The sequence below is a fragment of the Haliaeetus leucocephalus genome, unplaced genomic scaffold (genome assembly GCF_000737465.1).
Source record: "Haliaeetus leucocephalus isolate CR32 unplaced genomic scaffold, Haliaeetus_leucocephalus-4.0 Scaffold339, whole genome shotgun sequence".
Taxonomy (NCBI): domain Eukaryota; kingdom Metazoa; phylum Chordata; class Aves; order Accipitriformes; family Accipitridae; genus Haliaeetus; species Haliaeetus leucocephalus.
Genome location: NW_010972775.1, coordinates 20,140,846 through 20,163,119, shown reverse-complemented (window position 1 = coordinate 20,163,119; position 22,274 = coordinate 20,140,846). Strand labels below are relative to the sequence as shown.

Below are 22,274 nucleotides of genomic sequence, written 5' to 3'. Positions count from 1 at the left end.
CCTTTAACTTCATCTACTAAATTCTTTTTTGTTAGACTCAGTTCAAGAGAAAAGATTCCTGAAGTTAAATCAGAAAATCCTTTTGCATAGCTGTTGTTCAGTGCTTTCCCTGGTGGCCAGGTTCAGAGCTTAAAAGGCACTTGGGTAAAATTCGGTGAATTTGGATGGGGTTTACTTCAGGTTTTGTTCACCAAATTCATAAAGAAGCTTGGCTAAATGCAAAATGAGGTAGTTCGCTGGCAGTCTTGCACGTATAATGAGTTCATCTGAAGCACTGACTGTTTATTGCCAAGTGCATTCAATATATATTTTTAGGGCTGGGCTAATGGCACAGTCTTGTTAGGGGCTCTGTGCTTTGGATCTGATTCAGAAAACCGCTTACATTTTATAATCAACACAGAATCAGTCCCACTATATCCACTGGACTACTCACACCTCCCTTGCTTGAAACAGGCTTGAGGGCAGAATCAACCCCTGTGTAAAGTCTGTCCCATGTCACAGTGTTTTTCCTACCATCTTTTTGTTAACTCTGAGCCAGGTACTACTTGTGGGTTCCATTCTCCCCTTCCATTTGCTCTCCTAATTTCCACCATGTACCTTTGAATTTTTCTGTCTGCGCAGTGGGTGTTCTGAAGTGTTATTTTTATATCACCTGAGGAAAGGTGCTTTAAAGTTGAAAAGCAAAATGATTGTTTATTACCAGTGTATCAAGTGGCAATTTTATAATTGTTTTCTTGACTTCTTCCACAGGCGTGAGACACATTATCTTGTCTAGCCTCCACCATTCCATGTCTTCATCTTTTGTTTGTTTGTTTTTCTTGTAAAATGCTGGCTCAGTCTTTGAACATCTCATTCTTTCACCTGGGATATCAGCCTCCAGGTAATGTAGGGCTCAGAAAGGAGGAGCTGCTTTTACCAGACAGGTTCTCATCATCTTCTCTCGTACGGCACTTCATTAATGTTTGCCAAAGACCACAATTTCATTTTTATACATCTCTCAATCCATTAGTACAGTGTTCTTCTTGAGGCGCTCTCTCCTCCTTTTTAGCAAATTCAGGTTTTCTGGGAGGCTGTTTGCTACTCTCCTCTGGGATACCTCTTGTTCTAAAAAATGTTCTCACCAGGTTTGGGGCCATGTGCCTGTCCCTGTGATTGTGACCTTTTTTAGCATGTGAAGTCCCGCAGTGTTTTCCTACTGATCTTGAAGAGCTGCTCTGGGAAAGGTCAGGCTTGTTGCTGCCAAGGGGAAGAGCAGAAAGGAAGTTTTCCATCACCTGTAGAGGTGGGAGTGGGAATGCTCTGGCTCTGAGTCTCCAGCCGCACCCAGTCCCAGGAACGATACCTCCCACACAGGTTCCAGTCATTACAACACTGATTGCCGGCTCCACATCACAGCATCCTGCTCTTACATATATGACCAACAACATAGTTTGCTAAGATACACAAGAACTTTTTTCCTTTTGCTGACTTAGCAGATTGGTAGTGAAAACCTGAAAATTTTACCTGCCTTGATGGATATCCATTTAAGCCACAAAAAGCTTACATCAGGCTAAATGCTGGCAAACCTAGTCAAAGATTGAGGTTTATAGTTAATTCAGACCTCTATAGTAAGACATAAACTAATCCAGTAGTTGTTCTAAAGTTCCATAGGGCTCCCTTGTTTTCAATAATCAGTGTTGAGAGATGAAAAGAAATTAACCCAGCAATTGAAACAAGTCACTGTTGGTACTCACAGCATTGACAGTGTTTGATCGCATTGGAAGGTATGTGCCACATGGCTGAAAGACCTTCTGGAGTCAGGGAGCTGTGAGATGTTCTTAGTCCAGTGTGAATATTCTAGAGGGATTGATGTAGCGGGAAAGGTTGGTGTTATCAAACATTAATTTTTAGGGAATTTATTACATTTGCTGTGACCATTCTCTTGATCAGCTCATACCTGGCCAGAAAATTACTGCTATAATCACGATCAAGATATCTGTGTTTGTGGTAATGTACAATAATTTACTACTTTAAGCTTGGACTAATTGCTAAGTATTTAAATATTAATAATTCAGATATAGTTAATATGTGACAACCCTTAATGTAGCGTATGAACACATGTTTACATGAAGACTGTGATATACAATGATTTGCAGTAATTCTGCCTCTGGACAATATCTATAAAAAATATAATGCTTTGTTCTTATTTTTTCATTTTAATTTTACAGCTGGCGATTTTCATTCTATCTTACATCCTCCATTGCTGGATTTATATTTCTGTATGATGTAAGTTAATTTTTCGAAGGATTGATATTCTTATATTTTTAACAAAATAAGGACTGGTTTCTAGATCTTCTTGAAGCCCATTGAAAGCCTCACTAGTTTCAGTGGCTCTTTGGGTTCAGATCTTTGTGTGTAATCTAGATGATAGGCTGCAATATGCACTGAGGTTTTACATAATTTTTAAATTATCTTTTGAATTTCTATGACAAAATAATTTATGACTAATAAGTATTTTTAAGGCAAGTTTTAAGAAGTCACACAAATGGTTTTACAACATGCCTTGTTAACACCTACAAATGCATCACATGGCTATGCTTTTCTCAAAGGAGGCCATAAACCTTTTCTGGCAGCACTTTTGGGGGTCACAACAATGGTGTATTTCAGGGCTATTTATTGAGGTGTTGCTCCTGAGTCAGAAGTTGGGAATAACAGAGAGTGCTGCTTGTTACTATGTGAGCACTGCCTGGGGTATCATTAATGCTTCTCCTGAGCAGCAGAACAGTTCTCAGTGTGTATATGTTCTTCTGGCTCTTCTCCCCAAACACTGTTTATCATTATGAACCATTGGTGTGTGTGGCTGGTAAACACAGCAAAATCTAATCACTGTGGCAACATATCTTGAGTAATTGCAGTAATAAAACACACACCCGCTGCTTTGGATGATGAAATGATGACCTGGAATGAATGTTTCAGGTGTCCTGAGAAAGAAGCCAAAAAGCTGGGACCAATAAAATAAATCTGACATGTAAGATCCCTTTAGAAATTGGTGGAGAACAGTTATCAAGACTATAGGTTCTTGGCCAGCTGCACTAGAGAAATTTTAAGTATTGAAGATTTTGAGTTAAGATGACTTGTTGTTGCTCAGCTGATCAGCCTCTGAATCATCTGTCTTCCCCAGAAACCTTGGTTTTATGACATATGGCAGACGTGGGTTGGCTATCCATTTCAGGTGAGCTTTTTGGCATTGGGCTGTTGGCCTCAAGGCATTCCAGGTACTTCCCTGTTGAAAGGGGTAATCCACAGAAGCGCTTCCCAGTGGGCACCACCTAGAGAGGTGCGGCACCAAAGCTGTTTGCCCTTCTTCGGTACCTCCTGCTGACTGTTGCAGGACTTATCTGTGATCTGCTTGTGCTGCAACTCAGCCCTCCAGCCAGACCACTGTTATTTCCACTCACCCCAGGTTCCCAGTTGTGCACAGTAGATGCTGTCTGTGTTACAGGGTTCAGTGCAGAACCCCTAAGCTTGCACCAGGCCTCACTATGCTTCAAGGCACTGCAGAATAGCATTATGCAGAGGGTTATGCTGAGCAGCCCCGGTGCTGTGTGCCTGCTAGGCCCTATTGCTCAGTAGGGCAGGTGGAGGGAGTGCTGCAGTGATTTGGTTTGGCATAATGTGAGTCCCTGCTCTCTGGATCTCTGCTCAATACTCTGGTTGTTCCCAAGGGTCCCAAGGCTCTTGTTTCTTCTTAAAATATTTTACTAACAGTCCCATAACAGAAGACTCCAAGCAAACTGCCTTCTTGCCCACCTGCCAGAGGTTCTTATGTGCCCCTCCCTCGTATTTTTATAAATCTGTGGCCCATCACACTGCTTTTATTCCTGTCCTAGTCAGGGGCCAAGAGTAAAAAGAATCCTGCCTCCCAGCTGAGTTTTCCCAGCTTCTCTTACTCATGGGACCTGATAACCAAGCCTACTTCCTGCCACCTGGGAAGCGTACTGAACCGAGGGAGCAGCCAAGCTCAGCATCTAGCCCTAAGCAGATGCATAGGATTTTAGCATAAATAGCTGGTGCTTTAGTCATGGGATGTGTGAATGTTTAAAATGTTAATTGTTCACCAAAATGGAGGGCTTCGTTTATTTGCAGTTGTTTGTAATTAAATGCAGAAGCACTCTGCGTGTAGTTCTCTGACAAAAACATAGGAAAAAGCATGCTAAAATTCAGAGGTGGGGGAGGAACTGCGGAAACTGAGAGTTAGGTCTGAGTAAAGGTTGAAATATTTGGCTTCCAGAACATCCTTCTTAATGAAGCCCAGAACAGGGATTTAGTTTAGTTTAATTTTTTAAGCAAGACTCAGCAGAGGAGCAAAAGTGAGGAAAGGAAAAAAGAAGTAATTTCACTTGGCATTCACTTTTTGCTGTTCTCCAAGTTAACTGTGGTTTTCTTTGTTACAGACTCTGCTGCCATCCCAATATTGGTACTACATGGCTGAGATTAGTTTTTACTGGTCTCTCTTATTTACACTTGGGATTGACAACAAAAGGAAGGCAAGTGGTCGTCATGTTTGTTTGTAGTTAGAACCTCCGTTTCTGCGAGGGAGGGGGAAAAGTGTTTCTAAGGGAAAGCACTGTCCTGATACTGGATTTGGTGCAGCCACATGAGGGCAGCATTAGTCTATCCCTGGCACACCTGCACGCATCCGTGCTCTCCTGTATTTGCTCGGTTCTACCTTTTTTTCTTCTTCACAGGATTTTCTGGCTCATGTCGTTCATCACTTGGCAGCCATTGGGTTGATGAGTGGCTCTTGGTGTGGCAATTACGTGCGTCTTGGAACACTGGTGATGTTTGTGCACGATACTGCAGATTTCTGGCTCGAGGTAACCTTGCCCTCCGTCTTTTTGGGGGCAGGGAATGGGGTGTTGGTTGGCGGGGGTTTTTTTGGTTGTTGCCCAGGTTATGTTCAGTGACATTTTAATCTTTTTGCCACAAGTTTCATACAATCCCTTCCTATCCCCACAGAGACACGGCTTCACAGAGTCAAAAATTGTAAGATTAAAAAGAGCTTCTAGATAACTTAAGCTGATACTCTGTTACAGAATCAATCATGAGAAAAGAGCAGAAGAGAAGTTCTTCAGTACAGAACAGGGACTGGAAATACAGCTGCCTCCCTGGATTATTCTTGTTTCACTGTTAAAATTAGACCAAGTTGGCTAGCCTGTGAACAGCTTGTCATGATACCAATTCTCAAGCAAATTTAGCAGCCAAAATTTTGGCTACTTCTCCAGACTGGCTTAATTTTGTCAGCATTCACACCCCTGTGTTGACCTAAGGAGTACACCCACATTATACACTTCTGGCTGGAGACATTCAAGCTGTCCCTAACAAGATATCACAGGTATCTACCGGCAGAAGAAAAGTTTCTTCCCCTGGACTGAAGAGGAAGTCCCTTCCCTGAACTAAATATCAATGTTTAGAAATGTTTAAGATTAAGAAGTGTCCTATTCTGCACACAGCACTGTGGTCATAGAGACTTGCTGCTGGGTTTCTTGGAAGACAAATGTACACTGTGTGTCCCTCAGTGGAGTTATGCTGGTTTTATAACACCAAGACTGAGAGCATAATTTCATCACCTCTTTTGGTGGCAGTGCCAGTGTAAGTAGCCCTTGTAGGCTGTTGTCTGTCACTGTTCACTTCTGCTCCTGACACTTTAACCATTGTATTGGAACAACTAATTGTGGGGTCATGCAGTTGGGATTGGTCCAGATTAAATGCATACATACAGGTTTTTGCTGGGTTACTTCTGATTCTGAACTGCTTTGCAGTCCAATTAACTGTGTGGCCTTATAAACAGTTGAACTGACAACTGGTAGGACAGCACTTGGATGGAAACTGAAGTTGGGTACCAGAATAACTTAATTCAGCCCTGCCACTCAGAAGTTCATCAAACTGCTGTTTAAAACTTAGGCTTGGCACCTGAAGCTTTGTTCACACTTGAGAACAGCTGTTTCATTCAACAGTGCCCAGGGTGATTCCTAAACGAAGCGTGGAGAGTTGTACAGTTCAGCTAGGGGAGGAGAAGTAATTATAATCTTTATTAGTGGGATCAAGACCAACTCCAGCTCTCAAAAAGGAGAAAACAGAAGCTGAATTAGGCACAGAGAAGGGTCAGTAACATGCATGCACCAGAATGCCTGTGTATAAGGGGTCACTGCTGTTCCTGAGCATGCAGATGTGGCCAGCAGCTTCTCTTTGATTTCAACCCGTTTTGAATCTGGTACAGGAATGAGGGATTACCTCTGTTTTCAAAAGCACTTTGTGTTTTCATGACACTTTTATATTCTGATTGGAGAGCTGTTCTTTAGGCCTTTGATACAGAGTACTTTCCTTTAAGATGAAAGGAGAAATATAAACAAAGAATGTGTTTTGATGCTGCTTTATTAGGTATCAGTAAAATGATTGCTTTACATGTCAAACAGGGAGGAAATTTTCTTCCTGCTTAGGTGGAAGATAAGTCCTTGTTTATGGAAAAGCAGAAAGGAACTTATTTCAGAGAATACTGGTAATATGTTTGATGGGTTTTGTTCAATGCAGGCAGCCAAAATGTTTAATTACGCTCGCTGGGAGAAAACCTGCAATATGCTCTTTATCATCTTTTCTATCGCATTCTTCATCACAAGAATCATCCTGTTCCCCTTCTGGTAAGCAATATTTAATGTAGTCACAGGCTTTTATTTCATTCCCATTTCCACTGAGAGATTAGTATTGGTTGTGATGGGAAAGGGAAAGAAATGGATTGTACTTTAAAGAGCAGAAGCAGAACTTTCATTATAGTTGGCTACTGAAGGCCAGTGAGAAGAGTTGACAAAAACTGTCATTTTCTTTAAAGATTTAATTTAAGTAAAAGTAGTTTTAAAATGAGCCTCTTGAAAATATGCTAACCTAAATAATTTATTTAACTTATTTTCATAAATTGTAGTTAAATGCTATGAGCTCCTGCATTTTCAAGGGGATTGAATTACTTAACTAGGAGAAATCATTTCCCCTTTCATTCCATCCCTCCTGCTGTAGCTGCAAAGTCAGAGTACAGTGTAATTCCTATATGATCGTAGTTAATTTTTTGTAGAGTCACCTTTCTGCTACCTAGTTCTTTGGTAATGCCTCACCTCACTCACGTGAGGACCATTCAGAAAAGTTAAGGTGAACCAATTAATTTATGAAGTCAACACAAATAAATCATAACTTGCTAAATACTCGCATGACTTTGGAGTGCTATGATTTAATCTACTTTGGAGTATTCACACGGGTGCTTAGTGTGCTTAATGCTTAACACGTTTAGCTTTTAAAAAGTGTTTAATGTGTTTCACATTCACATTTCGTTGACTTGCTCTAGTTTGCCTTCATACCCCTCCCTGCATGTGGACAAACCCTGAGAGACTCGAGCTGGTTAAATTAATAGTTCTGAACATTGATCAACACAAGGTTTTAATTTCCTGTAGTATTTTCTTTCAGAAATGCTGATGTCTTTTACTTTATTGTTGTTTTTTTATTAACTATACAAGTGATCTCCAATCATTTTACTTCACTGAGTTTCAAGTTCTTGAGTTTGGAAGCAAAACATGATGAGATTAAAGAGACTCAAAAAGCCTCAAATAATATAGAAGTTGTGAATTCTAAAGATGGATGAAACGTGTTAGTTAACAAAAAGCCCTTTTGCAAAGCCTGTAGGATTTTCCGTGGAGTGTGGATTTCAGATTAGAAATAATTTGCATTTAAAAAAATGGCATAGACAAGCTCTGAGTTGCATAGTATCTAGATCACACAGAGCTCAAGATTTTAAAAAATGGGATTTTTTTTCTAACCTTATTTAGAATACTTTCATGCAAGACTCAAATTTCTCATCTTCTGAAGTCTATATTTCAATAGAGATGCATAATCTAGTCAAGACAGGGATTGGTAATTAATGTCATCTTTGCAGAGCTTTTTAATATTTTGTGGAAATAATTAATTAGTTCAGAGTGTGAAATCAGAAATAGTTGTAAATAGCATAAAGAAGAAATCTCGTACCATAACAGTGTCCTTTATTTTTTAGGATACTTCGTGCCACATTGTATCAGCCTACGTACTACTCCACAACTCCTGTCATAGCATATTTTTTATTCAATGGACAGCTATTGATCCTTCAAGGCTTGCATTTATATTGGGGTTACTTAATTTTCAAGATTTTGAGAAGGTTCATTTTCTTAAAGGTAAGCAATTTTGCTTCTGCAGAAAGATATGTGAAGTATCAAACAGATGCTAATACCTCCAATATATTTACTCAATTTCTTACTTTTTTCCTGAACTTTCAAGTCAGCATTTTTGATAGGGATCTACAAAGTATAGAAATGTTCAAATGTGCTTTCTACTTCTCGTTGTCACACCTAAGGTCATAGATCAGAATATCAGAACTTCAGCTAGAACGCTTTTTTGTCTGTGTCTGATGTTTTGCTCTGCTAGTAAATGAGAAATGAGCTCTTCCAAAAACTGAAGCCCTAAGATGGTGCAGAACTCTTTAGAAATTCCTGTGTTCCAGGTGAAAGCAATCTTTTCTCACTGGACTCTGTAGGAACATTGCAAAAAAGGAGAGGAGAGGTGAGTGATGAGATCTTTCAATACTGCAGAAAACTTGTAGTCAAAGTTCTTCAGGTTTGTGTAAATCTGAGGTCAGCCTAACCTGAACACTCGTTTTGGATTAAGAAAACCATGTGAAGCTGATCTGGTATTATATTATGACATGGTGAAATACTGTCATATTCGACTGGAGTAGAGAAACAGTGCAAGTCTGGTGCTGCCATAATCTGCTTTTACCTTGTAGAGAAAACTCATGTGGGAAAAAGCTATAAAGAAAACTTTGCTGCCATTTAGGTCTTGTTTGATTGCCTGACGTAGTAACATTTTCACAAAGTCTCTTGTCATGAAGTATGCTGCATGATGCCATGTAGATAAAACATTCAGCAAAAAGCATTTAGAAGAGGACTTTGGAGAATGTCTCTTAAGATTTGGCATAAGCATAGACAGGTATATTTTGCTGGTTAAGGTGAAATTAAAGTGCTGTTGGAAAAGGGTATTTCTTTTAAGGGTCAAGGTGCAAAAACTTAATTGAGCTGACTTTGTCCTTTTATCTGAGGCAGTTAATGCTGTGATCCTTTCTACCTGTGTTTAATTGTTGTATGACTGATAACAGAAACCATCCTATAATTATTGGATTATTGGATTCCTTCAAATCTTATGCAAATAGACAGCTGTATATCATAGGAAGACCCAATGTCTTCCCTAGAAGAAAACTGCAGTTACAAACTCAACCCTTGTATAGATAGCAAACAGCTGTACATAAGGGACAAATCTGTGGAAGAAATGGCTTGCGTTGTTCTGCTTCGAAAACATGCTTCTATGTTCCCTTAAACACTGAAAAGCTTGTATTTCTTGCATGCCACTTACCTCTGTTAGATTAATTACAAAATTTTTTCTGGCCTGGCTTATTGAGTGTTGAAGTGTTTTACTTCTTGTTTTCTTTTTTTAATTTGGCTGGTCTCTGCTGTTCTGACACAACTCTTCTGGTAAAATCAAGAGGGACATCCCTCTGCCTTGCAGCTGAGGAAGAGAAAGGCTTTGGCACAGTTCTCCATCGGCATTGGTTGAGGTTATGGGAGTACAATGCAAGCAGGTCTTCAGACACAGTGGTGAAGAGGACATTGCTAGGCCAGCTATGTAAGGCCATTCTGCCTTGCCTGCTTATATGCCTTTGTAAGTGGCAGAAATGTTTTATTCTGAGATAAGAGCTTTTTTTGTATTAGTCATTGCTAAAAAATGGGAAAGCATCAAGCCTGCATCCCTACCATGGATTTTTGATTCCTTATACAGCTCTCTGAGAAGACGGTTTCCAAATAACATTTTTACAGTGGTAGCAGCAGCAGCAGCCCTAGCCCTTTTCAGTCTGTATGACTTCAGCTGGCTTGCATGTGCAGCCTGTTTTCCATAGCAGTGGCAAACTTGGCTGTGAAAGCAGCCAGTGCCTCCAAAGCTGTAAAGGCAACGTTGAAAAGAATGGTGTTTGCAAAGCAGCATTTTTATACCAAAATATTTGTTATAGGCATACTCCACACAAAGAGCCGTTGCTATTTTAGTGAAATACCAGTAAACCATCATCCTTGTATTAGAAGGGTTTTGTTTCTTTGCCCAAGACTTTTAAGTTTTCATTCAGAAAACAGGCAATTTTTGACATTTTTCTTGAAGCAACAGTTAGCTACTTCAGATGGAAAAATGAAGTCATGATGTAACTGGGAATAGGGACTGATGTTGTTGTTTAACTGTAGGAAGCTCTGAGCATAGCAAGGGTGTAAGGAATTTTTTCAGTGCCTTCTGTGCCTTGAGCCACCCTGGGTTGTTGGGTCACCAGTGAAAACCACTATAATGCAGCACTCAACAGCTCCTAGCATCTGTCCAGGTGCAGGTGTCTCCCCTGATCGTATCCTTCTGGACCATGTCATCGCACTGTCTAAAAATCAATGGGCTTGAATGTATTTATTCTCAGTGGGAAGTGCTGTTGTCCCTTGTCAAAGGACAGGTTAAAGGACTTGTCTGGGTCAGATGTGAAAGGTGGGACTCAGCAGGGAATGTAAACAGGAGGGCCCAAGTCTCCAGGATGTCACATACCCACTGAGTCCCCTTTGCTCTTATTCAAAGGGTCACACAGAGCTGTGTCACATCTTGTGATGATGTGAGAGCTGTGGATCTCGATTCAATACTCTTATCTTCAGACTGTGGCAGAAGGCTTTGTTCAAGGCAGGAATTAATACAGAAATTACATCGAGTACTGCAGCCTCGTTTGTTGGTAGCTTCTTCTGTGCTTTACTCTTGCCCCTCAGGAAGAGATGGCTTTTGTCTGAGACTGGCTGGTCAGAAGCTCTTAATCTCAGATGTCACTTTACCTCTGCACTAATAAAGGGGACAGTTATCCTCAGTCCCCTGGGATAACTGCTCAGCCGACTGACTTGCTTCAGCAAAAAAGAACTTGGACTAAAAATCTTGCAATTTCCCTCCTTCCAAATACTGCAGCCAGAGAGGATAAAAGTGAGGAAAAAGGAAAGAAGGGAGGAGATGATTTTGCTCTGTCCCTCTGTGTCCTATTTTCTCAGGCATGGGAGTCTCTGGCACTGGAGCTGGTGGCACGGAGCAGCACTGGTCTCCAGGCTCACAGGACTTGTGCCACCTTTCCCCTGGCCCAGACCTCCAGAAATGCCCTATCAAGGGGAGTTCTGCATCGACAAGCTAAGCTGTACTCAGCTACTTTGCATTAAGAAGCTTTTTTTTTTTTCCTATCGGTGTAAACTTGAGGGGACAGGAGCATTACATTTTTCAAATCAAAGATTGCTCTTACTTCTGGAAAATACAAAAATGCCCAAAAAGGAACCCAAATGTCCTTTCTCATGAGACATTTTGTGACCCTGTATATGAGTAAGGCATATGCATGTAAGAAAAGCCCTTCAAGGTCAGACCTGTAGCCATGTATCTTAGATCAGCTCTGCTGCGAGAGGAAGAAGGACATTCTTCAGTGTAATTTCTTTTCAAGTTAGGTCAGGCAATTGCAACGTTAGCTGCTGGCTGCCATCTTGATGTCCAAGGTCTTTTGTTGCTAGGAAACTCCGTGTGTTTCTGTAATACTGTTCAATTACATGGTTAAATTACCCACTTGTATCAAGTTTCAAGCACCACTGAAACATGTCTAGTCATCATGTCTGCACATATGAGAATATTTTAGGAAAATTGAAAAAACATATAGAGAAGTATGTACATACGCACTGATTTAAAATATCTCGCCAGGAAAATCCCATGGAGATTAAACATTTTATTTCCAAGGTCAGAAAAAGGGAGCGAATGACAGCAGCTTATAGCCACATTATTATGGCAAATTAAGATGTAAAATATATGTTAAAACCATTACACACTGAGTTAAGGTTTTGAGACTACATTGCTTTAAACCTTGAAAAATATGTGTAAGTTGTAGGAAATGGGCATGATGTCCACATGACTCAGATACTTCAGGGCTGATGCAAAGTCCATCAATGGCAGAGGGTAATGGCAGGTTTTTAATGGACTGTCATGTGACTAGGAATATGTTTTCTTTCTCTTTTACTTGTTTTGTCATCGTCAGACTGCCTTCAACTAAGGCAAAGAGCTTCTTACTAGTGGTCACTATTATTTAAGAGTCATCAGCTGCAGTTTTATTTGATTCACCATGGTTCTTTCCTCTTTCTGAAGCAAAAAAGACCCTGCAACGCTATAGAGCAGGCTTTTGGACTTGTCACTCTTTAAAAAAATTAGCCAGTGCCACCCATGTATCTTCAATGTTCCTTTGGTATTTTGTACTCAGTAAGCAGGCTTTTTAAAGAATTTGGTTGGGTGTATCCTTGTCCATGGTTTGTTCATTCCTTATTTGGTCCAAATTCTTAAGGGAACAGTGAGAGTTACTGTTCAGAGAATGACTAATGACAGAGTAGGGGTAGCTGAAAACAGTAAGAAAATACTATTTTGGGGTTGAAATGAGAGCTGTGAAATACTTGTTATGATACTTCTGCTGTTTCCAGCAATCGTTCTCCTACTTCAGCGTTTTGCTCTGTCAGAGGATTGCTCTTGTACTGAGAAATCTCTGCCAGTTTGAGTTAACTTTCTTTCCTTCATTCTTTCTCATATACTGATAGTGGGATGCCATTAGAGTCCTTGCCATGAAAAGTGGTTAGCCATATAAAGACTCCTTAAATCAGTTGCTCCCTTTTCTGTATCGAAAGAAGACATACTACTAAAACTGTATCCCTGAAAGTGTGCCCATGTACTAGAATACTTGATGCGTTTTAGTATTAATATGTAGGCAAGGCCTGAAAGTCCTTTGGAACACAGACATAGTATGTTCTTTTAAAATATGCCCTCACTACTTATATTGAGGAATAATGATTCTTTACACCTGCAGAGGTGCTGGCCTATGTTACTTTCTATCTTTCTTGTTGTGAATTTATCTCTTTAGAGACTTGCTATAACCCTTTGTGTAAGTTTTTAAATTAAGTTATACAGTTCCCAGAGGCCACACTACCTGCTCCTGACAGATGCCTTTAGCTGAGTTTAGTCTGCGGCTATTCAGACTTGCCTCAGCTTCTGCAGACCTTTCCTTCCCCGGGATCCTTTTATTATTTTTCCTCTCACTTTTTTGTGCTTGATCCAGTTGCATCAAACAGAACTTTTATTTTTAGTAATTCTTTTGAATCTTATATTTATTTTATAACCACATGGGTCCTGGGAGTATGGAATTTCAGTGCTGAACTTGGGTGAGAATTTTCCTGTTCATGAAACACAGGCCCACAGCACATTGTTTAAAGCAATGGGGTTTTTTTGGTTTGCAGGTCCTTAAACACTTCTCCATGGAAGTAAATACTTCTGTATGATAAATTTAAGCTCCTAGCACTTGCTTTGCTTTCCTTAGTTACAATCAGATCTATATCCTTCAGAATTAGACCATGGATCCACAGTGGTTAAAATCTACTGTTTTACCTTTATTAAACAAGAGTCACTCTTCAGCCTCTGTTCACCCAGGAGTGCTGTGGCTGCGAACACCTAGCTGTTCTGACAGCTGAGGCAGCACTGACTTTCTCCGTGAACTGTGCAATAACTTGAGATATTTAATCCTAAACAGAAATTTTATTTTTAAAACTACAGAGAGGAAAAAAAGCTCTATGTAGCATGAAAGTAGAATGGCCTTTAAAGAGATTACATTTTAAATGTCTTTTGTGGCAAATGGAATTGCATCCAGTGTTCACATGCTTGAGCTGTGTGCTGTTCAGTGTGCACTAGACACGCCATAGGTGAGCTGAGTCTGATTGCTCCCAGATAATAAACTCTGACTTTTAACTTGAGCTGCGAAGGGTCATCACATGACCCTGATCATGCACAACAGTGCTGCGCTTCCATACACCATGCAATTACTGGGATGCAAAAATGAAGCATGAAATGAAATGTATATTCAGTTTTGGCATGCACAGCAGTTTATTGGACTCCTAAAAAGTCAGACTTTTAGCTGATTTTTTTTTTCATCTTTCTGAAGCAGTAAAAAAATCTATTTTCAGGACGTTTATAATCAGAAAATGAAATTTAATGAGAATTAACACATTCAGTGAGAAGTCATTCATTTCAGAAAAATGTCATCCTACAGGAGTTAAACAGAGGACAGGGTTTAGTTTCCTAAACTAGCGGCACGTTAAGTTTTGTTTTCTTTTACTTACGTGTTTTGTTAAGCCTGTACTGCACCAAAGGCTATCAGGATGCTGATAAATTGGACTGAGAGGTGTGCTTGCCTTAATTGCAAGTAGTCATTTTAAAAGCAGTTATATATTTTAGAGGATAATGATAATCTCATTAGTTACAATTTCATGACTCTGTGGGACAGGGAAATTGTGGAAAAGCTTTCGCTGGAGATTTTGTGTTTACTTTCTAGGCTGAGACGGGCCAGCACATGCTGACGTCCCACTTTGGAGTTTGAGTTCTCTGAGTGAAGGTTTAGCATGAACACAGGACAGATTGAACTACATTAGCGGGGGTTGCCTTTTCCCCATTTTAAAGGAAAATGGGTTATGGAGAAGTTGAATTTGTTGGTTCTCAACAGATAAATTTTTATAGTGGATTTTCTCATGAGGATAGCTTATTAGGGGAGCAAAATAGGACAAATGAAAGTTTTTTTCCCTCTTAGAGATGAAACCCAGTCTATCTGGGAACCTTCCCAGTTGATGCAAATTATTGCCTTTGGGACATGAGCTTTTTAATAGCCTGAAGATGGGAGCTAGCCAGCCAGGTCAGCAGCATGAAGGCTCATGCCCTAGTAAAGGGAAATTACTTCCTGTTATGACTTCCTTTCATCTGCATATTTCCCATTCTGCTATGGCAATCTAGTTAAGCCCAAAGCCTGGCTACATGTCTCACTTTATGCTGCCAAATTCATCTGAGGGAGGAGGGGTGGGAGGCAGGCAGAAGAAAGCATAAGAGAGTAAGAGGTTTGCTGGCTGGTATTTACGATGAGAGGCAAAAAGGAGAAAAGCTGCTGCGTGCGCGTTGGGGAGCTCTGGAGTCCTACCCTTACTGGGGATCCGAAGTCAAGGCTGACCTTGGTAATGCATATTGTCAAAGTGTGTAGCCCAGCGGTCTATGAAAGAGGAAGAGCCACCAGTTCTTCTCTACTGCACAAACGTTACGTGCCAATCCAAGAGCACTGTCTGGTCTCCTTTGCCTCAACCAGTTCATTTTCCTGGCACTGTGAGTTAAAAGGCAGATTGCTATTTAAATCTTTACTATTTACTTCAGATTATGAAAGGGGTCAACAGCTGAGCAATGATTTGCAGGCAGGTATGCTATACTATATCCTCAAATATACTTCTCAGATTTCAAAGCAGCAACAATGTTCTTTGCTGGAATTTTGATACTTTTAAAAAAATTTTTCTTTAAAATAAACTCTGTTTAGAATGCCCATAATTCCACAACACCTTTCACTTGAATATTATATAAAAATCAGGTAAAGCTGAGAAAGCTTAAGTTAAGGACTGTTATGACCATTGTGGAGGAATGAACTAATGAGAAACTGAAGAAAATAATTTCTGAGCATTTGATTGGAATAGATGGGCTTGTGAAGGTACGCTGGGGTGTGAGCATGAGGACAAAGTACCCTTCCACAGCCCTGTTATGCACACAGAAGACTATGCAAGAGCAAACTCAGTCCTCCGGCCGTAGTCCAACAAATTGGGTGTGTGGATGCTCCCTTTGCCTCTCTTGCATTGGCTGTGCCATAAACAGGGCTGTGCAGGTCTCTTGTGTGCCGCAGTAAAAGTCTACTGTTTCCAAAGTTGCTGAGTTTGACTTCAGTAGGAGCTGCAGATGACCGCTGTCTCTAAGAATAGAAAATCAAAACTATATGTAATTCTGAAAGCAAAGCTTCCTGCCCTGGCCGGTTCAGCAGAAGTCTGCAGTGTTGATACAGGGCCAGGTTCTCAGCTGGTATAAATGAGCATGGCTCGACTTGAAGTCAATGGGATTGTGTTGGTTTTCACCAGCGATGGATCTGGCCAAGCAAGCACCCCCACCCCTCTCTCTGCCTGTATGTCTGGCACAAGGCAACTCTGCTTCTAGTATATCCCTGATCTAAATGACTCTTTTTATGTGAAGGTTCCTAATTCAGATAAAAGACAAATGTTGGTAAAGTTTTTGCTTTAAAATTAATTAATTTACCTTGCTGTTCACAAAAGGGCATTTGCTGACAGTTTTTCTGGCTTCCCTTGTTAACTGCTCATATCTTTTAATCTTCTAGCAGGTTATTTATGAAATGTTCCATTTGTTGCTAGTTTTATATAAATGTACCTATATAAAAACTATATATATATAATAGTGTGCATATGTATTTATTTTTTCAATTGCCAAAAATCAATTCGCAGAGCAAACGCTAGGCCTTCTACAGAACTTTTGATGCCTTCATTTACTATTTTTAATACATGCTGCTGAGGTTTGAATTGTGACTTTGTTATGAGGTGAGTAATTCTCATGCTTGAGAGGGGTTCACAGTATTGCAATCTGCTGAATCGATTAAAAAAAAAAAAAGCTTGAAATAAAGCTAGTTAATGATAGATTAATATCAATTGAGAAAGGAAATTGTCCTATCTTGTATTTAAAGAAAATAGGTTTCCCTTGGAAGACCTAGGAGTGCTCCATAATCCTTATTACTTGTGAAGAAGGGAGGAAATCTTAGAAGGAGCAGTCTCTTCTCCGTAACACAATTCTAATAACTTTTGACCAGGCACAGCACACTGCACAGTTCATATCATCAGAAAGCAAACAAACCAACCTGATCAGCCTATCAGTCTAATCGGGCAGTGACGGGTGTAAAGCATGAGAGGGTAGGATTTGTCTTGTGTAACTTAAGCTGTGCCTAGCTCAAGTTCAAGGATCCCTCTGTAACCAGTAGAGGAAGTGTGGTGTCTCCAGTGAGCAATTCACTGTGTCCAGTGTTGTCACCCCAGCAGTGGTGGGGCAGGTCACCCTCTGGGGAGACCCGTGTCTCTTTCTGTTGGTTATAGAGCCATCCCAGATAAATCTCTGAGTAGATACCCAACTTTTAGAATGCTGAACTTCAGTGAAGTAAATCCCCCACCAAGTGACTTAAGCACACGAGTTTCGGGGACTTCTAATGCTGTTTAAGAAACTTTGTTCTTTAGGTACTACTTAAAGTATTCTATACCCGGTCTCGATATCAGGGTATTTAGAAATACTGTATTGAAATTATTTTAGGTATTGTGATGTGACCGTCAAATGAAAAGACATTACTTGTTAGGTATGTGACTTGAAAATTGAATTGATAATGTTTAAGTATGGAGATAGCCTTTAAATACATCACAAAAGGAATGGAATGCCTCCTAACAATGAAAATAGAGAAATGAGCACCTTAATGGACACATTAGAAGTGCCTATCACTTACATGGTTGTATACTTTGTGGTTTCAGGTTAGTTTAATAGTGCTATAAGGCTTCCGTAAGAATATTCTTTAGCAGCTGTGTTGTTTCAAAACATTCATCTTAAGTGCGGTATCACACCTCACTGAGAAAAGTGCAAGTGTCTGGTCAGCTGTTTTGTAGCTAAAAAAGCATTTATAAGGAATAAAAGTGCATGTTCTGATAAAAGTTCATACCACTGAACTCCTTGGCTTAATGCAAGTTCTGTCCTAGGGTAAAAAAAAGTTCACTATAGAGAACAGCATCAAATGCCTATTATATTGTTCTTTGTTTCTTTGCCAACTGTGGATTTAAAATTGGAATAATTCAAAAAGCAGTGGGACATTATGACTCACTCCGTACCTCCTGGGCTTTTGACATTATCGTAAAGCCACATACACTTGAGTGCAAGGTTTAGTTAGTGGATTTCAATAACACAGCTAGCAGACTTTATTGAAACCACAGAGTACCTGATTAACTGTAAACAATGATTTATTTCTTCTGAACAGTCAGGGTATTATAGCTCCAGTTACAGGTGTGTTATGCTGAGTGACAACACAAGTGATTTATTTTTTTTGAGGTTAAATTTATTCCTTCAATGAAAATCAGGGACATGTTCTAACAGTAACATCTAGTTTTATGAGACTATTCTTTTCAATATTTGTGGAATTAGTGTAACTTTTCTTTTAATTTGTTTTTCACACACCTTTGAGTTCCCTCTGAAAACTCCCAGTGGAAAGCTTGAGGAATGGGTATTACATAGAAGAGAGAGATTAAATAAGAGGAGTTTTGGCCACAAGATGTCCAATACAATTAATCTAGGAGGTCTGCATCTTCATTTAAAAACTGCAGAAAGCAGAGTCCAACAGCGCATCTTCCGTGGAATATCAGTGGTTTTTATGTTGCCTAGTGGGTATAGGCTGAAAAAGGGAATATATTTTCCAATAAAATCTTCCAGGCTGGAAATATAGAACAGTTTGCTTGAAACCAAATGTATATTGCTTAGTCTCCACAGGAAAGTAAAGACGTATTAAGTCATATGTCAGCTGAGTTGAATTATTGATGTTGAATTAAACATGTTGAACTCGGAGATTCATCAACTTTATAGTATTATTTGTTAGAAAAGTACCCCCTTCTATCTATTTGGACTGACTTTTTATTATCTCTCTTGTTTATTATCTCTTTTATTTGAGTCAGTGGTTGCTGACCTAACTAATAGCTTTCATCTTTGTACTGCAAGCTGTTTCCATATGTGCAGGTGCTGTGGAATTTATTGTCTTTACATTGAAAAATCAAGACCTAGTCAATATGTTTGTAGATATTTAAATGAAAATATTCTTAAGGTAGAATTAAGGTATAAGATTTAGGACATTCTGATTTTAATGTAAGATACATTTAAGAGTCAGGAAATTCCAACTGAAGGTTAAGAGTAAATGTTTGAAAACCCCAAAATCTAAATTTCACCAAATCGGAAAACACATAATTAGAATTCCAGAATCAGCTGTGAATTGCTTTTATATATCTGTACCTGGTAGAAGGAATCCAGTTAACTGTGCAGATGTAAATTATGCTTAACCTAAAAGATTAATTGGTTTTAGTTTTGTCCAGGCAGGGGCAAAACTGAAATCTCCTTACGCTGCTGAGAAACCTTGAGTCAGTGTTGATCCCACCAGATGAGTTAGGGTTGGTACTCCTCCCATCCCCGGCACGGACACAGTTATACCGGTGAGAAAGAGCTTGAACTGATATGGATTGATCTTCCTACTTTTGCCTGTGGTAAGGCACAGCAAGCCTGTATCCTCCTCTCTTTCATTCAGCTGGTTAGCTGAAAAAGCAAACCAACAAACAACCCGCCACCACTGTACTCCCAAACTCACACCGTGTAGTTGTGAAGTAGGCACTGCACTATTGCCCTCATAATGCCAAGTGAAGTTATTGCATGCCTCTTAAAAAGTATGTGCCTTTGTCAGGGAGAAGCTGGATTGGAAGCTGATTCATGATAAAAATATTGTAGCAACTGAACTTCACTGCAGAAACATCTTCTGCTCAGATATCTCTCAGCCAGATTCTTTTTCTCCATGATGCTTCGGTGGCTATTTCTGTTTCGGAGCATGTCATTATAGTAATAGCTTACATTCTGATATCTCAACAATCTGCAGTAAGTCACACTGATGTGATGATGGATTTGCTAGCAAGTGCCCTTCCCTTTCTGAGAAAGCAGAAGGCATGTTCCTAAGGCTTCCTCACTGTTCATAGGATCAGTCCACATTGCTACAACAGATTTTTGCCCTTTTTTTTTTTTTTTTTTTTTCCCCCTAGTGCTTGGCACTGTCTTTCCCTCTGCTTTCACACTTTCCGCTTTAACTACTGTGTAGCAGATATGAAGCCATGGCTGCATTGCAACCTCAACATGTGCATGGACAAAGATGCCACATGCCCAGTGGAGGGGAGCAGGAGAGAAGGGTGGTGTCTGCCCAGTCCCACTTCTCCACTAGTGAGCTTCAGATGGTATCACCAGCACATAGGAACAAGAAACCCACACTTCCATCTGTCTTCCAGCACAGCCGTGTCCTTCTCCTGATGCTCTCATCAGCTGTAGCAGAAAGAGTGCAGAGCCAAGAGCTTGTCAAGAGGGAAGTGATTTCCGAGTCCTTTACTGAGAGCCAGACTTGCACAATTAGGAGTAAATTCTCTGTTAGTTTAGATGGAGATTTGACCAGTGTTTTTCTGCTTACAAGATGCTGGGAAGTGGCCTATGAAGTTTGCTCATATCTTAATTTCAGGGAGTCTTTTTCCTTGGTGAAGTCTCTGGGAAGGTCCTTTACTGTTCGTATAATAAGATGTGGTGCTAATGACTTGAATGATACACATTCTAACAGCAGTGAAATGCAAGAAGCCAAAACTACCTTAACAAATACAGTTCATTTAACTAAAAGAGGCAGACTGAGCAGCAGGTGGAAGGGTTAAACAAAAGGAAAAAAGATTATAAAAGTTTGCGGCTTTGGCTTCACTACAAATGGCTCTCTTGCAGACTTTATAGCATTAGTGTTGCTTCTCATAAACCTTGAAACCATTCATCCATTTAGAAAGATTAAATTGGTTAGTCATCCAGAACATAAAATATACACATCCATTTTGTCTGTTACCCTAAACCATCTGAAGTATAATAAATGCAGTTGATGTCATTAAACCAAAGCATTGAGTATTAATGATGGCCTCAGTTGCAGTATTTACAGTTTGCCAGCTCTTGTGTTTCTGATAGTATATTCATCTGTTGTTGCTCAGGGACAGTAAGAGCAGAGTCTTTGAGTTGGAAAACACAACTATAATATATGATGTGAGGCGATCAGAGAAAACATCTTGGTATTAAAGCAAGGAAAATCCTACAAATGTTACAGTTTTTCTTATTCTTAGAAGGTCAAAGTTAAGAGATACAAACTTCACTTACGATATCTTACTTATAATTGTCTGTTAAATAGTTTGCAAAGACAGGTTTGTTTGGTTTTCTAGTTACGGATGAAGCTATTGCTATTTAAAGTTCTGTTCTGTCACTTAAACAAGCTAGACAAAAAATGGCCAAACTCTTCTGACACAAGAATTTGTAGAGGCACTTGGACAGGAAGCAGGTTCATGATTAAAAATACAATAAAAATTTAGATTTGATTTAGCAGCATTTTTCTTGATTAATGTTAGGATTTCAGAAGTAGTATTCTTTCCCAGAATTAAGCAAATTTGCAGTGGTTGCTTCAGAATACAAAGAAATTTAATTCCTGCTGCTTTGAAATATATAAGACATAAATGCAGGGATTTCCAGTGTGCTGGAAAAAACATTTCCATGTTTTTTAATTACTACATAGAGTGCCTTTAATCAGAGCATCCAGCTTGACAGCATTAAAACTGGGAAGCAAATCCTATCCGAGTTTCCAGTTCCATGCTGGGAATGCCAGCTCATTCCTATAGGAAACAGGAATTGGTCACGTATTGGCTATCATTCAAAGCAAAGCAGATTGCCAGCTATTCTTAAGCATGTGCTTGAGGACCAGCAACTTCTGTGGACTGTAATGAGCTACTCAAAATGAAATACGCACCCATGAATTTTACTGAGTGAAGTCTATTCACAATAAGCACAAAAGCACTCCCCCGCCTTCACTCCCCATATTTGTAACCTCAGCCAGAGACTGCTCAGGAAGATGAGAGTACTTCCAGTGAGTCTGGCAGATTCTGCATCAGACACAGTACTTAGGCTTAGTTTGCTTTTTTTTTTTCCTGAAACATTTCTGGTAGCAAAAAAGTAACAAGCCCCCCCCCCCGCCAATATTTGTTTTTTACTGCAAATACAAATCGCAAAACTACCAGGAGTGGGAGAGCTGATCTGAAAGAGGCTGAACCTCATAATTGTATGTGTGGGAAAGTCTGTCTTTCCTTTTCTCTAACTGATGGCATGCCAAGTTTGTTTTACAGTATTTACAGTAAGATTTGTTTGTTTTGATACCCTTTGTATGGTGTTAGGGAAAAGGCAAAAGAAAATCTCCAGGAAGTTTATAGTTTCTGATGAGACAAAGTTTAGGCTTTAATTTTCTTTCTAGTCCTATACATTTTTCTAGAAGTGTAATATATAAAGGGATATGAGATTGCAATTGGATGAGTTATTACTGAGCTGTCATTTATTTTCTCTGTATGAATTTGGTGCATAAGCAAGACCTCAGACCAGCAGGCTAAGAAAGTGAAATTGTTAGTTCATTGTGA

General features: G+C 39.7%; 1 protein-coding gene across 1 annotated transcript in view; it reads left to right on the top strand.

Annotated features, from left to right (window-relative positions):
* CERS3 (ceramide synthase 3) overlaps nucleotides 1–22,274 on the top strand; it is a 38,854-nt gene that overhangs the window by 13,988 nt on the left and 2,592 nt on the right. The window contains 6 exon segments of the mRNA XM_010572040.1: nucleotides 2,208–2,265; nucleotides 3,161–3,211; nucleotides 4,434–4,526; nucleotides 4,728–4,856; nucleotides 6,571–6,677; nucleotides 8,069–8,225. Of these exon segments, the coding sequence (XP_010570342.1) occupies nucleotides 2,208–2,265; nucleotides 3,161–3,211; nucleotides 4,434–4,526; nucleotides 4,728–4,856; nucleotides 6,571–6,677; nucleotides 8,069–8,225 (595 nt within the window).